General features: G+C 54.4%; 1 protein-coding gene across 3 annotated transcripts in view; it reads right to left on the bottom strand.

Moving 5' to 3' along the window:
- DUSP8 (dual specificity phosphatase 8) overlaps positions 1 to 15,060 on the bottom strand; it is a 42,003-nt gene extending 26,943 nt beyond the window's left edge. Inside the window, exons 1-2 of one of the 3 annotated variants that reach the window (XM_068398280.1) lie at positions 14,997 to 15,060; positions 320 to 726 (exon numbers count right to left, since the gene is read on the bottom strand). In XM_068398280.1, coding sequence (XP_068254381.1) covers positions 320 to 550 — 231 coding nt within the window. In that variant the 5' untranslated portion in view covers positions 551 to 726; positions 14,997 to 15,060. Of the gene's footprint in view, positions 1 to 319; positions 727 to 14,005; positions 14,052 to 14,824; positions 14,899 to 14,996 lie in introns of those variants that run through there. The other 2 variants (XM_068398283.1, XM_068398282.1) reach the window with 2 other exon arrangements.
- Between the last annotated feature and the right edge of the window lie 1,028 nt (positions 15,061 to 16,088).

The following is a 16,088-nucleotide window of genomic DNA, read 5'->3' as shown; positions in this document are numbered from 1 at the left end:
TTTGCTGGCATAAGACAAGTCCTAAGGCTGATATACCTGTTAGACTTGCTCCTGGAGCAGGGAGCCACGTCACTGGGGTGGGGGCAACAAACAGGTCCCCGAGGACAGCCCTGTGGCCACATGAGATCACGCTCCAGCTCTCCAAAGGGTGAGAGATTGATGCCAGCAGATAGCGGGGTCAAGGGACGGGGGAGGAAGATGCACGTACCAGGCATAGACCAGCCCTTAGGCCAGTCTGCATCCCACCCCCACCCTGCCCCTTTCTACTGGGAAGAGGGTGCGAGCATCCACCAGGGAAGGTGAGGGCCAGATCCCCTACCTTCATCTTGGAGGCAGGCTGGATGAGCTCTGTGATAGAGACCTTGTCCTGCTGGAGCCTCCTCTTGACAAGCTTGGAGCAGCAGATGTTGACGGAGCTGAGGACGTGCCAGGAATTGTACTCCACGAAGGAGCGGCTGTCGATGACCAGGGTGCCCTCTGCTCCGTTCCTCAGGAGGCTAGCCAGCTTCTTTGGGTCCATCACCTTGCGTGGGAGCCTGTCCCCAGCCATAACGGGCCTGTCCCCTCTATGGCGAGCGGGGGACAAGGGACGGAAGGACAGGGCAGGGACGCCAGCACCCGTCTCCCCGAGGGGAACAAGCAAGGGGGTAAGGGGTGAGCAGGGCGGCACCCGTCCTGGTCTCCTCACGCTGCTAACACCCAGGATGCCAATTCATTGTGCTGAACCTGGAAAGACAGGAAAGGAGAAGAGGTTAGCTGGGCAGGACGTGACACTTGCCTTGGGCCAAGTCCCCAAGGGCTTGACCTTCAGAAGATGCCTTCAGAAGAGTGTAAGAGTGCAACAAGCCACACTTTCTAGGTATGTTCTCCCAGCCCGTGGGCACCTGTGGCTCCAGAGCTGCCCAAGCCAGAGGTTTTCTCTTTGTATTTAATAGCCCTTAGCAGAGTTTTCTTCCATGAACCTGTCTAATTGCTTTTTGAAGCCATGTCAGCTTTTAACAGGCACAGTGGCCAGTGGCAGGGAGCAGAACGGTTTGCCAGCTGTGACGAAGAAGCCCTTCCCCTGGTTTGCTTCAAATCTGCTAACCGATGGCTCCTCTGGGTGACCCTTACTACTTGCACTGGAAGAGGGCATGCATGCCCGTTCCCTAATCAGCTTCCCCGCAGTTCTCACCACATTTAGATCTCATTTAGGAGCCTTTCAGGTCAGAGCATCTACAGAGCTGCCTGTTGCACAGACGCCTTTTTCCACCCTGTCCAGCCCCAACACGTTGTGTTTGAGAGGCAGGCACACCAGGGACCTGCATGCGGCAAGATGTCTCCTCCTATCCCTGTTCCCAGCCCAGCAGCTCCTCACACTCAATTTGCTTTTTGTGACCTCTGCCGAGCACAGAGCTAATGGTTTCACAGAAGCAGCTTAGCTCAGCTCTAAGGTTTTGCTGCCACATGGTAATAGCTAGTTCGGGGCCCATTAGAAACACCACCAAATCAGGTTTGTTCACCCACGTCCATCACTTCACACTGGATTTCCCACGCCTTTTTATCAGAGCCTGCTCATGGGTATCTTGCCAGCTTGCCTCCTGGCAAGTCAAGAGAAGATGACTTCTCTGGGAAGCCAAGAAGTCCAGTTGACCTTCACTCCTGCCTTCAACAAACAGGCTAGGCATTAGGGCAGAGGCCATGGGAAGCTGTACTTGGACCGAGATGGGCCCAAAGCAGCAACTGTTTTCCAGCATCTAACTTGAACAGAGTTTGAAAGGGCGTTCGTATACAGGGGTACATATCTGGGCTTCATCTTACGAGCTGAGAAGGGTCGAGCCTGGTGCTCTCTGAAGTGCTACCAGAAGAACAAGCTTCCTCTATGCCCACCCATGGGGTCTGCAAGAGTAATAGGCAGGCTGGGGGGCATTCACCTCAGGGTGTCTTCTTAGGTTTTAACGGCACACGTCACTGCAGGCATGTTTTAATGGCATTAGGCTTTAATGCTGCTGCAGTCATTCAGAAAATAAGCCTGGGCTATTACCAGGCTCCTCTTGTTCCTGCCAGATGGTATTTTAGAGAGAACCCACAAGCTGTTCCATGGAAGCGTTAATGCATCTGAATTAGGAGGACTATGAACACCATGCCTGAAAGGCCAGCATAAAGATTTTCATTGACTTCTGCAGGGCCAGGATTTGGTTCATGGACTAGAGGAGGCTTAGGAGTCACCCTGATCTGAGTAAGCCAGTGGTTCTTGGAAGCTCCTACACCGGAAGCCGCTGCGGTGTGGGCACTTACTGCAATGGTAGCTCAAGACACAGAAGAGATGCCTGGGTAGGACACGCTACTGGGTGGAATGACAGGGACCTCAGTTACCAGTCACCAAACCTGGAGGACACAGACAGCTTGCAGGAAAAGGATGAGAAGCCACAGAAAATGAGGATGGGGGTTCCAGCATTTGCTCTGGCTCATGACTCCAGCATTAACAGCCCCAACTTCCCTGGGCTACCAGACCTGCCTCCTGAAGCAGAGGGTAGATGTCCCAGGCTTCAGCCTCAGGATCCAAACTCCCAACATGAGGCCACAATAGGACGTGCAGCCCGCCCCTGCCCCTGTCTCACACCCCTGCTGCCTCTGCCAACGCATTAATTCGAATTGGGGGGGGGGGGAAGAACCCCCTAAGAGCTGTAATAGTGATGGCCCCTCCTGGCACAAAGCATTTTGGCAGCCCCGCAGCACTACAGCATTGCTGTCCCCAGCCCCACGGTGAGCTTGCATCACTCTGCAGCTCCTTGCGGCGACTCCAATTAGAGCTGCCCCCCTCGGTGGGCGGCTGGCGATCCCCCCACCGCAGGAACCCCACTCCCCCTGCCTCCCCCCAGCACTCCTCCAGGGGAGCTTAAAAATTGAAACAGTTCTAATTAGGGGGTCTGAGGGGGAGCGAGGCTGGCTCCTGCTGGGATATGACACACCTCATTACGTCGCTACTGCCTTGCCAGAAGACCCCCTGCTGTACCTTGGCTATAGAGCCAGGGCATTCAGAAAGGATGCAAATTAGCCAGCTTTTCCCCTTCGTCTTCCTTTCACACCCCACTCCCCAAATCACTTTCTGCCTCCTTTCCCCATCAGGACACCAGGCTGTGAATTCTTCTTGGCTCTTCCAATTACATCCAAGAAATAAAAAGGGAATGGAGAGAGTCAACAGACAAAAAAAGATTGGCATAATACCATGGCAGAGGGATGAGAGTGAAAGACTGAAGTGGGAGGAAGGAGTGATCCAACATGGGGGGACACATAGCACAGTACCCCTGGAGATAACGTGGTATCTGCTCTCCAGATAATGAGCAAGAGCTAAACTTTGGGGGTCTCAGACACAAATAGAGGGGTCTGGGAAAGATAACAGATCCTTGATCGCCTAACCGCTCTGAGAGAAACCCATTCAGAAGAGGCCTTCTAGGCATCAAGTTCCGGCAGACGTCCAGGAGCTTGGGTGGAAGAGATTGGAGAAGACCAATGAGGAGGTTTCCCAGCTCAGCTAATAGCCACCCTCCTGCAGAACAACCAGATAAACATCCACTCCAGCACACCCAGGTGGACCTGGTGGCAGACAAGTGTGACACATCAGCCAGGTCCCACTCCCACCTCCACCTGAAAGATGTGGGGGAAGGCAAGGCAAGGCTGGTCCATTCTGCCCTTCTTTCCAGGAGCCTTTACAGGGGATGGAAATCACCAATGGGGTGTGGTCCTATGGAGCTGTAATGTTGGCATTAGACCCAAGACACAGGGACTAAGAGTATGTCTGGCCAGGTCAAAGGCAGACAAGCCACTTCTCTGCCAGCAACCACAGGGCATTTTGAAGCCAGACTGAGAGGTAGTGGGTTCATCCCCAGCTAACAGGTATGCCAGGTACCTTCACAGTACCTCTCAGCCTGCATGGGAGATGGTCTCTGAGAAGAACGAGCTCTAATGCTTCCATACCTGGGAAGGCTACCAGAGAAGGAAGGAAGATGCCTTCCTGCTTCTGCTCAGATGGGTCAAAAGGAAAACTGAAGGAACAGGCATAGCCATGGAGCACTGCTGAAGTAAGAGTTCTTCTCACCATGGTGACAGGAGACCAGAGGAAAACGTTAACCTGGAACCTAAATTAGGGGTTCAGAAACATAGCTGTGTCCCTCTCTTATCAGTTTATTAAAGCCATCTTAATCTTCTTGAGTGTTCCTGAAGAACATTACCATAATCCTTTAATCCCATCTCTCCCTGGAGTGCCCGTAATGAGGAGATGGGCACAGGGCTTAGCCGAATGGGGACAGCCAAGCAGGAGAGGCCACACTGCAGCCGAGGGACAGAAAGGCGGTCAGAGCTTAAACACAGGCTGGGCCAACTGCCCGCTCATCAGGACTGTCCCCAGTGTCACCTCCACAGACGTGTGCGTCAGGTGAGGGGTGCTGGCCACACAAGTCACGAGTGTGACAGAGATGTGCATGGCAAGTCGGGCTAAGGGCAAGTGTTCAACCTGGCTGTGACCCTCTTCTAATCAGGCTGGGCAAGGGAGCAAGAAAACCCAAAACATGCCCCAGCCTGAGTCTATCTGTGTGGCATGATGGACCACGGGAACTCATTCATGTGCTGGCCCAACACAGGTCACCGAGTTGGAGGCCACTTCCCTCAATTTCTCATCTTGCACAAGGGCCCCAGCTGAGACACGTGGTATGGGAAGGGTGCAGATCTGGTTTCTCTTTTACTGGAGACATCAACTGGAAGGCCAGCACGTTTCTGTAGCAACCATAAACCTCACTAACCAGCATGTCCACTCTTTGCAACAAGCTAGTAGTTTTGTCCTGGAGAGCTCTACTCTCCACACATGGTCCAGTTGAGGAGATACTCCCCTCGATGCGGGAAGCAGCTCTGACCCCGTGAACATGCTTCCATCATGTGAGACTGGACCTACAGCACACTCCCTGTGATACTCATCCCAGGAGCACGCTTTTGTGGTGGCATCTCCACCTTGAGTTTACCAAGGGATAAGAGCACAACAGAGAAATGCCTGCTCGTTTGTCCCCAGTAACCCACGAAAGCAGCTGTTCCTGAAGAACTGCCATCTCCACCGGGGACCCAGCAGCACTGAGCTAAGTGATCTGGCTTTTCCCCCCCACAGCCCACCTGGGGAAATATCCGTGTCCTCTGAGCCCTGCAATGAGATGGTGCCTGGCCAGGGCTCCTCCATCCATCCAGGTCAGCCTTGCCACCAGCCCCAGGCTTACCACTGGGATGCTGGCAGGACCCCACCAGTCCTCAGCTCCCCAGGCACTTATTAAGATGTAAAACATGGCACTTTTGCCAAGCCCTCCACCCTTCTTTTTCCTCCCCATCCCCTCATTTCTTTCAAGTGCTTCGGCACTTAGTGAACTCCCCTCGGCAGGCTCACGCTGTTTGAGAGATTCCTAAATCACGGACCTATTACTAATTATTATTATTTTGCAGCAGCAATCAGGGATGCAGGGCTCATTAACAAGTTAGCACCTCTGGTTTCCCTGGAAACCCGCAGCTGCCAGGCAACGGCTGCGTCTCCGGCCCGAGGCGATGCTACCGCAGCGCCTTCGGCTCACTCCCAGAGAGATGCTGGGGTCCTGCACGGGTTGATGAACCCAGCTTAGCAAATGGCACAGCGTTAGGAAACTCCAGGATGTGTCCCTCTGCTCTATCCCATCTGCTGTGAACCTCAGCCCATCTCCTGATGCCCTTCTGCCACTCGCAGCATCATAAACTGTGTAGCGGCTTCTCTCTCCCAGCAAGGGACACAGGCTTTCTCCAAGGGTGAGGAATTTGGAGCGCTAATGATCCCCCAGGGTGGCAGGGGGACAAAGCTGTCAGGTGCCTGCAGTAGCGGCTTTGGAGGTGATGTAACCGCTGATGATTTCTTAGCAGCTACTCAAGTTCTCTTTAAAAGGCAGCACAAAAGATTTCTCTGCTTGATGATGAAAAAATGGAGTGGTTTTTTTCTTTTGCTCCTTAAAACGAGGCTGGGAAACACCACTAACCACATCCACCAACCCAGACGCAAAGTCTGCTTGTCCACCTTTCCCTGGTGAATCTCAAGGATGGGGAGGAACGACATCTCCCAAGCCCCAGCAGTATGAAGACGTAGGGGAGATGGCAATGCGGTCTGCTGCCCTGCTCTAAACCCCTGAGACCCAAAGGGGGTTTTCCCAGGGCAGACAGAGGACTCCCCGCCCCAGCCTCATCCACGCTGATCTCACATCCTCATCTCAGCTCCCTACACACCGCAGACATCCTCCCCCTGGGACGAGAGCCCCTGCGCACCCCCTCCGTGCAGGGAAGGCTTCGGGAAGGGGGGTAGGGGCAGCCTCCCCTTCTTCCCACAGCACAGTGCCGGGAGGCAGCCACTGCACCTTTGCCACAGTTTCAGGCCCAGCTGCTTGCTGATCTTATGATTTTTAAAATTTTTTTTCCCCCTCCTCCTTTCTCTGCCGCAGTCTCCTTTCAATTCCTGTAGGCTGGAAGCAGCATGGTGGGGAGCCCTGCAAGGAGCCACACGAGCCCAAGCAGCACCCACTTGCCTCCCTGCGCCTCCCATTTCCCCTCTGCATCTGCAGCCCTTGGTCCAGAAGGTGTTATCCACCAGAGGATGTGGCTGAAGGACCAGGATGTCCTTCAGCAAAATGCCAGATGGTGCATTCACACCAGATGAGGGACACGGTGTGGAGGCACATGGCAGTGCTGGCATGGGGGGGTGGCCAGCCTTGGGTATGTGGCCGGTGCACAGGGCAGCTCAGGGGCTGCTCACGCTCGAGCCAGACAGGAACACATGGATGAAAGGAAAGGGGACAAGTACCCAGCTGCAAGGGAGTCTTTCCCATGCATCCCTCACCCCGCAGAGCAGACTGTCTCTTCTGGTTGCAGTTGAGACTGTTAGTATAAACACAAGCTTTCATTTCAAAGCCTACAAAAGCCAAGTCCAAAGGTTATCCATGACCAGCCAGCCATTTAATCGCTACCTTTACCCGTGCTGAGGATGGAGCTCCCAAGTACCCTGCTTTCTAATACTAAAGCTATCCCATTTCCATCCTCACCCTGCCAAACTGAGAGCTGGCCAGGTTCTCAGGCCTGAAAGCACCTTCGGCTTTGACCAGCTTGGCACATGTCACAGAGGCCATGTCATACTGGAGAAGGGAAATCTAGTCCTACTGATGCTTCAAGTGCCCTTGCTGCCCACTGTCTGATATCTCCACCATTTGCTGTAGGACCCCATGAGCCCAGCAGGCTTATCTTGGGGATCTCCAGTAGCTTGTTGTTTGCCTTTTTGCAACCAGAGCTACCAGAGGCAGCCCAGAAAGGTATGCAGTTAGGTACTTCTGCAGGGCTGGTCCAGCTCTCTTGTCCTAGGACACCAGACACCGTAAATACCTGCGGGGTGCACGTGCAGTCTCTCAGAGAAAGGGTGTCCAGGACCTGCGTACTATTTTCCCACAACACCTACATGCTAAGTGAAAGAAAGCACAGGATTAAGCTGTGTTTCTTCAAGGCTGCAGATAAATACGCCAGCATTTCACTTCTTAAGGACAATCCCAAGCGACATGAGTTTGTCCACCTCAGCAAAGCGTCAGGGACAGTCACAGGTGAGGCCAAGGCTGGTGAAGCAAGCACCTAGCAAACACAGGGGCAGTCCACTGGCATCTGCCCAGCACAGTGTCATTAGTCCCCCATATTTAAATGACAAATAGGACCCCTGGCCCCCTGAATAACAACGTCGCTGCTTCCTGGCAGGTTTTACGCAGTTTCTGACGATAACTGGTGCAGGTGCAGATCCCAGCACAGGTCTCCAGCCAGCAGAGGCCAATGTCCACAGTTACGCCACTCTACGCCTGCTGAAACTCTGGCCCTCCTTAGGAGACTCAGAATTCAACTCAAATGCAAGGGGCTACGCTGGTTTTCCACAAGATGAGACATCCCCCCGGGCAGTAACATAGGCTTTGCAAGGCTTTTCTGACCTGGTTCAAGGCTTGCTAAGGTTCCTATACGCACACAATAGCTAAATTGCTCATGCGTTTGGGATGAATTAGCACTTGTCACCTCAGGCTCTACCTCTGATCACAGCCATGAGGAGGCACCAACTCTGAGTTTAGAGGGGTTACGTTTATCTAGAAAAAACACAAAACAGGCAAAGCCCAAGGTGATGTTCCTACCCCACTCTTTCCTTTTCCCTTGGGGGCTGTGATTCATTACCAGGTGGTTTTGTTCGGTTAATCTGAGGTGACACGGGGGTCAAAGTGATTTGCAGGTCTTCCTCCATCCCCACCAGCCCAGACAAGCACATGCCCATTGACCATGCTGAGCCACCGCTTGCTGGTCAGATGCCATAGCTCTTTGTGTATGACAGCCTAGAGCCTAGCCTCTTCACTGAGAGCTAAGTATTGCATCAGTTTGTAGCATGGGCCTTCTCTCTTAACCCCTATCAATCATCGTTGCTATTGTGGGTGGCAAACTAGATGAACCCATTCATTGGGGGTAACAAGCAGCAATACTCCCCTCACCAACTCCAGGCAGACACTGAAGCACGATAAATATATATATTTTTTAACCCCAGTTTCAAAAAAAACCCACAGAGATACATCATGACATCCACCCAGAGCTTCAACATCCTCCAACTCATTTCCATGCCAGCAGGTCTCACTCATCCCCACTTCTGCATCACGCAACAGAAAGCATGGGCGATGACACCAAGCCTTGCCCCTGTAGGGCTACTGGTTGACCCCCCAGCTAAGTAAGATCAGTCCTCCTCACCTTCCTGCTCGTCCTGCTAGACTCCAACAGAGCTCACACTTATCTTTATATCAGTTACTGCAGAATGAACCTTGTTCAGGTGCCAGACAAAGAGGCAGCCAAGCTCAAAGCAGAAGGGATTGCGAGGATGACACAGAATTACAGGCATCAGCATTCAGCAAGCAAGCGGAGAACACGCCGATCTATTTTTAATGGTACAATGCAAGTGCTTTACAAAAGGATGTGTCTGGGGAGATTCTGCCCAGTCAGAGATTTGCATTCGGGTTTTTTGCAGCAGTCAACTTTGCTCGGTGTGCAGGAGGCATTTTGTCCCTTCACCACCCCACAGAATAATTCAGGCAGCCCCCTGGCTCAGTTTCAGCTGGAGGCTCATCCCTCTGGGTCACCTTCCTGCCTTGCCGTGTCCTTCTGACTTTCCACCAGAAGAGACAAACCTGCGGTGAGCAGCAGGTAAGGTGTAAAGCAGAGCTTCAGGTTTGCTTGGCTTCTGGGTCTCAGCCCTGCTGAGCTAGCAAAGCTGCTGCAGACATCTCTGTAAGGTCCACCAACAGCAGCAAAGCGGTTAACATGGTTTTTCACAGGCTAGCTCACAAGTCAGCAGTGCTGGCACCCTCTCCGCACCAGCCCTCTACTCAACAGCCTCAAGTGCCAAGCCAGGCTCAGGCTGCGTCCGTCCACTCCCCACGCAGGGCTGCCGGCCAAGGCAGATGAAGATGGCATGAATAACTCCACTCAAGCTACAGCTCAAAGAGGACCAGGCTGCCATCAGAAGCTTGGAAATGAGGGTCGTTAGAGGCAACGAAAAAACAATCTGATGTTGTAGATGCTTCTTGGTTGCTTCTTTTCAACAGCACGCCCCAGAGACTGATGGGCCCTCTTTGTCTGGAGCAAAGATTGCCTGGTGTTACCCAGGAGGGGCTGGATTTCAATGGGAGATGTGCCATTTAAGCAGAGGCAGGTTTAATGTGTGGGAGGGGCTTGACTTGCTTGATGAAAAAAATCCTGCAATCACCTAATAAAAGGACTGAAATTTCTACCAGAGCTTCTGCTGCATCAGCTGAATTACCATGTGCTAGCTTTAGACAGCAGCGCTCCTCAAAGAACTCAATCCCCTATTAAAAAGAAGAAAAAAGGCGAGATGAAAAGCCATGGATACGGGCACACCATGCACCTACATGCCGGATGAGTAACGCGGGTAGGCAGAGAAGAACCGGAAAGACGCACTGCATCATTAGCAGGGCCAGAGGACGCGTGCTGTGGAGGGGAGGATGCCAGGATCAAAGCAGTGGTCCACCTCATTTTCCGTCCCCTCACCATCACTGCCTAATAACAGGTATTTTACAAAAGCCTGGGAGAAGCAGGATGGTGGGTATTTATGGAATAGTCGTGGAATAATTTAGGCTGGAAGGGACCTCAGGAGCTCATCTGGTCCAACCCCTCTCTCCCTTAAAGGAGAGCTAATGTTAACATCAGAACAGGTTGTCTTGTCCTTCTGGTCGTCAAATGACTTGTTGCCAGTCATCGGTAGGCTCAGAAATTATGCTCCCCATAACTCAGCATGCAGAAATGCTACACAGAGAGCCTCTTCTTCAAATTGCAAGAGCACCCTGAAGGGCTTTGGAGAAATTCCTGAAGAACATGAGGTCTCTGCCCCAAGAGACCTGAAGGCTTGGTTTAACAAAGGTACAAGGAAGGCAGTCAAGTCATGCACGCACACATTGAGGTGGGGGCAAACATGAACCATGAGGGCTTTCCATGCACAGCAAACAACATGGAAAAAGGCATAAGAGGAATGGGAAGAAAAGAGGGAATCAAGGAAGGATTTTCAGCCCCACACAGGTTGCTGGGATGCTCTTAAATCAAGTCAGTGCAAAATGTATCACTTATTTCACCTTCATGCAATACAGTGCCCGCACTCCTGTGCTGTTATTGCTCCCTGTTCGCACGAGGAGACTCTCCATGTACTGGACCAGTTTCCAGTGAGCATCTCCAGGTTCTCCTCTGATCCCAGCCTGGGCTACCACTGCACCTATCTTCTGAAATACCTATCTTTTCAAGGCATCATGCAAACAAGCACTACCTGTCACTTTTGGAAACTGGAGGTCCGGAGCAGAAAAAATGCACAGAAGCTCTGGGCAAAGCACAGGAAGAAGCCCCCTGCACACCAGCCTAGATTACCTTGTCCAGCTGAGTCTAGAAAACCTCAGAGGAAGAGCCAAATAGCAGAGAGATGGAACAAGCCATCCTACAGGAGCCATGGCAGTCTGCAGCACATGCTGGGCAGGGCTCTGTGCCAGGCCAACATGGCCCTCCCTTAAACTTAGTCTCCTTGCTCAAAGCAGAGATCGTTGAGAGCCAACGGAGCCTCTTGGACAGCATTGAGCCAAAGGATTGGGGTAGAAAGTCTACAAAGAGCTCTTGGAAGAGGAAGAGATAAGAGCTTGTTTTCCTTTCCATGAATTCATGCTACAGAGGAAAAGGGGCAACCAAGGTGCCCGCTTTTCCTTTCCATGAATTCATGCTAAAGAGGAAAAGGGGCAACCAAGGTGCCCGCTGCAGCCATAGCTCGGTATGTCCCACCATGGTCTCAGCTGCTGGCCCGCTTCTGGCAGAGCATCTCTCCCATCGGGATGTGACACATCCACCTGCCATGGTCTCCCCCTCCATGAGAGGAGCAGGCAAAGCTCCTGATCAGGCCATCACCAGAGTGCAATACACCACCCACTGTCCCCACAGGAACCTGCACTGCCACTAATCACGCCACAAGCTCTGCCTGGCTTTGAGAGCAGACCCTGATACCACTAGTGCAGAGCATTTTGGCACAGTCAGTTTTTACCCGCCTCACATTCCCCTGGCCATGTTATGACCCTGCACACGAAGTACGCCCAGGCCTCCTGAGCAAGCTTGAGAAAATCTTGAGTGGAGAGCTCGTTTAGCTTCTTATCTGATGAATGCTCCCAGGCCACTCACCTCCCTTCCCCAAGCCTGCCCATAATTACGTCAGGTGCCTCCTTCCCACTCAGCATCAGGCGGGACAGGTGTATCTTCAGAGAAGAAACGTAAAGCTGGAAAAACAGGTTTTAAAACCCAGAGGGCACGGGGACGCAGAGGAGTGCACTGAAGCTTTCCCCACAGGATGACGGCATTGCTGCTCTGGCTGCAGGAGTTTCTCTGCATAGCAGCAAGAAAAAGAGCAGGGGGAGACACAGTGGCTGTGCTTGGAGGAGCGGGAGCACCCAGGTATTTCTGCAGCCATCTTCCCCCTAACACTTCCATTAAACCCACAGCGGAGGGCAAAAAGGTCTGCAAACTCTCCTAGTGCAACCTCCCAGCTGTACTACCAGTCAGAGAGGAGTCAGTATCCGCAAGCTCCTACTCTTTATCCCCTCCTTCCCTATAAGACTTGGTTTGCCAGAGCTGTTTCAGTATGACGGCAGCATCCTATGAGCCTGCACCGTAAATCAAGGCTAGCAAGTGCTGGAGCACCTCCTTTTCCTCCTTCCGTCCCCGACGGTGTTAAGGTGCTCTGCACCTGCCTGCGCCCAGGGCTTCGGGAGCCAAGCTGCACACCGGAGAAACTAACCTCTGATCCCTAAGAACAGCCTCGCTCAAAGGCAACGAAGCATAACACACTCCCTATCATCTCTTACGTAGATTAAAGCAGCTAGTGCAGAGGTAAGGAGTAGGGACGGAGCGCGGACTCGCTCGTATTCATGCCAAGAGAAGTCACTTCAGAAATCCAGAGCCACAATGGGTTTCCAGCCTTTGGGGAGGTCTTTTTGGGGGGATGTGGCTGCAGGGGGAGAAGCTAGTTTTCTCCCACCTCCCAGGATCCAATTTGGCAGTATGGGACAGACACTACTGCAAAGTCCTACCCAGCCCTCGGGGGTGTTTTGGTAGTACTAGTAGCGTTGCATTTAATTTTAGGTGAATTTAAGCTCTCCAAAGGCAGGCACCTCAGTGGCTTTCTCAACAAGGTGCCTGGCACCCAGCAAAAACACGCTCCGCAGACAAACACAGTGCAGTATTTGCAAGAATAATCTCCATACAGAGCCACCAGTGAACGCTCCTAAGGATTCCGGCCACTTTGCTCACCTCTCCCAAGCATAGCTGAGTCTGGATTTTAAACAGCAATACTAGATCCAGGTTTTACTTTCCTACTCCCTATCTCGCGTCAAGGCAGGGACAACTGAAAGCCATGGGGGGCAAATCTGTTGGGTTAAAAGCCTTTTGGTGTGAGATCCTGCCATCTCTGCTCGGAGACACTCCAGCCCCAGATTTGTGCTGCTTGAGCACATTGCTGATGGGCTGAGGGCAGGAATTTCTGCCTACTGCCATCTCAAAGAGGCGTCTGGGCATCTGTCTGCTGCTCATGCGCCCAACTGTCCTCTCTGGTCCCAGCGTTCGGACAGTCCTACACATCCAGGCTCTGCCAGCATGGCTGTGCCAGGCAAAAACGGGGACAAGGCACCTGCAAAGCCCTTTCAGGCATTTTAAAATCCCAAATACCTCCCGCTATGGCCACGAGGGTTTGCTCGGTGCTGCAGCTTATTTCATTTTGGGAACTGTTACAAGCAAAACCAAAGCAAGCACAGGAACCCCCAGCCAGACCCAAAACCCCAACAAACCTCTTCCGCAGCAAGAGTCCTCCCGGCACGGACACCCTCCAACAGTACAAGCAAACCCTGTCTGAATGAGGCAAGGCCAAACCCATAAGCGCCAATTCCCGTGCACCGAGTCCTTCCGAAAACAAAGCTCCCTGCAGCCGCGTTTGGGTGCTCAGGCAGCCGTGCCCCCAGCCTTTCGCCTTAGCGGAGGAGGACGAGACAATGCACACGAACATTAAACACCGGTCCATGGGTAAGCTGCTTTCAAGGTTAACATGGCCCCTGGACTGCCAGGCGCAATCCTCAGCGCTACCTGTTCAGGGCTTCTTGGGCATCTCGCTTGTCTCCTGGGAGGGAGTCTGCCTTTATACCTCAAATTAGAGGGAGATCAAAACCTCTGGCCACTATTCCCAACGCATTTGTCATCGCTAGCTGCTTGGGATGGGGACGGTCTCTTCCACAGATGCTTATGCAGCACCCAGCTCCCACGAGGGAGCTGCTGATAACTACCGCAATATGGAAAGATAAATGCATCCGTGCCCAGAAAAATCCGAATATCCTTAAGAGAACAGCACTGCACCGCGTCCTGCCTTCTAACGAAACCGCAAATTACTGACCTGTGCACAGAGCTCCCTCAATGCAAGCCGAAGCACTGACATCAGCTTTTGCTGTTGCTCAGGAATTTAATTCTGGGGGAGGAGAAAAGGGAGGGGGGAGCAGGAAGGAGAAGGAACTTATTTATCAATAAGGGAAATAACCAGGAATCTTTAAAAACAACCACCGCTCAGCACAAAAAGCAACATTTATCACTAAATAATAATGGGTGGGGGGGTGTGTGATCAATCGGTCCATGCACGTTAGGGGAGGCGGGGGGGATTATTCTAAACGGGCAGCTTAATTTATTAATCGCTAGCAGCACCTTCGGAGCCGCAGCAGTGAAGTGTTGCATGAAAACCCCCGCTGCTGAACACATGCCGGCTTCGTTTAAACGCCAAGGACACAGGGCGACACTCCAACCTCTTTCATCATCAGAAAAACCCACGGCGCTGTTAACGCCGGTGCCTCAAACACCAGCCCTCGGCCCCCAACAGAAACCCCCTCCGTACGCGACCCCCGGCCACGCAGGACAGCGGGTGCTCCCCGGCCCTTCTCAAAGCCCCCTCCTCACCTGCGCCACCACCGCCCGGCACACGCACTCCGCGAAGGCACGGGGGGATTCTCACCCCCGCACACACACCCGAAACAAGCGCAGCGTCCCCGACATGCGCGCCCGCGCAGCGCCCGCCCCCCCCCCCCGCCCTCCCATCCCCGCGGCGCAGTCCGCTGCAGGGCTGCTCCCTCCCCAGCACCCCCCCCCCCATTTTTTTCCTTGCACCAGAATAATTCCAACCGCCCCTTCACAACCCCAAGCCCTGTATCTACATACACACACGTACACACATAGGTGTATGTTTTCGCGCTGTCCACCGGCGCTGGGCGCGATGCCGGCTCCGCTCCGCACATGCGGGCGCGCTGCACCGCGCTACCCCCCCCCTCCGCCCGTCCCCCCACCCCGCGCGGGGCGTACAGACCCGGCACTTATAGACATCTATAGGGGGTTGCACTGACCCGGCGCGGCGGGCGCGGACGGCCGCGCCGCTCCGCGGGCTGTCCGCTGGCGCGGCCGCTGCCGGCGCCGCAGGGCCCGCATGCCGCGGCGAGCGGGCGGGCAGGGAGGCGCCGGGGAGGGGGGGTGGGGGGGGGCTGCTCCGCGGTGCTCCGCGCCGCTCCGCGCGCCGCCGAGAATGCGCCGGCGATGAGGTCATGCCTCGGGACCGGGGGGGGGGGAGGGGGGGGGAAGAAGGGGGGGGGGAAGACACCGTTGACGGCACCCGCAGCCAATAAGCGCGGGCGGCCCCGGGGCAGGGTGACGTCAGCCCCGCGGGCGCGGAGCGGCGCGGAGGGAGCGGGCGCTGCTCCCCCCTCCTCTCCCGGCCCGGTCGTGCGCAGCTCCGCGCGACTTGCGCGGCCCCGCGCAGAGCCGCTGCCCGCCCGCCCCCCGGCCCCGGCCCTGCTGGGCTGCGTGGGGGGCCCCACGCCCGGTGGGTTTGGGGGATGCCCTCTTGCAGGGAGATGGGTTACCCCGCGGGGAGAAGTGGCCTGAGCAGCAGAGGGCTTTTTTGGGGGTGACCCTCCCAGCCGCTGCGGTTCCCGGGGACACCTCCAGTGCCGCGCTGCTCCGGCAAAAAATGCGCTTTCATGTATTTTGGTTCATAGTTGGTTTCTTCTGGGGGGCTGAGCCTGGAGCTGTCCCGCAGGCAGGGCCACCCCTCCTGCTGCCAGTGCACCCTGCCTGCAGTTCGCGTCCAGCTCTGCCCACCTCAAACACCCGGTTGCTGAACTTGCAGCAGCGGGGTGGCTGCCGGGACGGCCCCACGGGACTCACTCTGAAGCGCCCAAGCTGGGAAAGGACAGATGTAAACGCAGCATGGTCTCGGAGGACGGTGTGGCAGAGTGGCCCAAAAGTTTTGGGGTTCACAGGGAGCCTGGCTGGAAGGGGTGGGCTCACCTCCATCCTGCTGCGGTGGCACCGAAGAGCCATGCGGCTGGTTTGGCTAAGGCAGTGGGGGTTTTTCTCTGCCCTTGGCCCTGGCCTGGCAGCTCCAGCTTAGAGAAGGATTAAGGTTTAGAAGCTTAGGTTTTGCTGGCGCTTAAAAAATC

This window comes from Nyctibius grandis, chromosome 4, assembly GCF_013368605.1.
Source record: "Nyctibius grandis isolate bNycGra1 chromosome 4, bNycGra1.pri, whole genome shotgun sequence".
NCBI classification, from domain to species: domain Eukaryota; kingdom Metazoa; phylum Chordata; class Aves; order Nyctibiiformes; family Nyctibiidae; genus Nyctibius; species Nyctibius grandis.
Note: the sequence above shows the minus strand (reverse complement) of the source record. Positions and strands in the feature narration are given on the sequence as shown.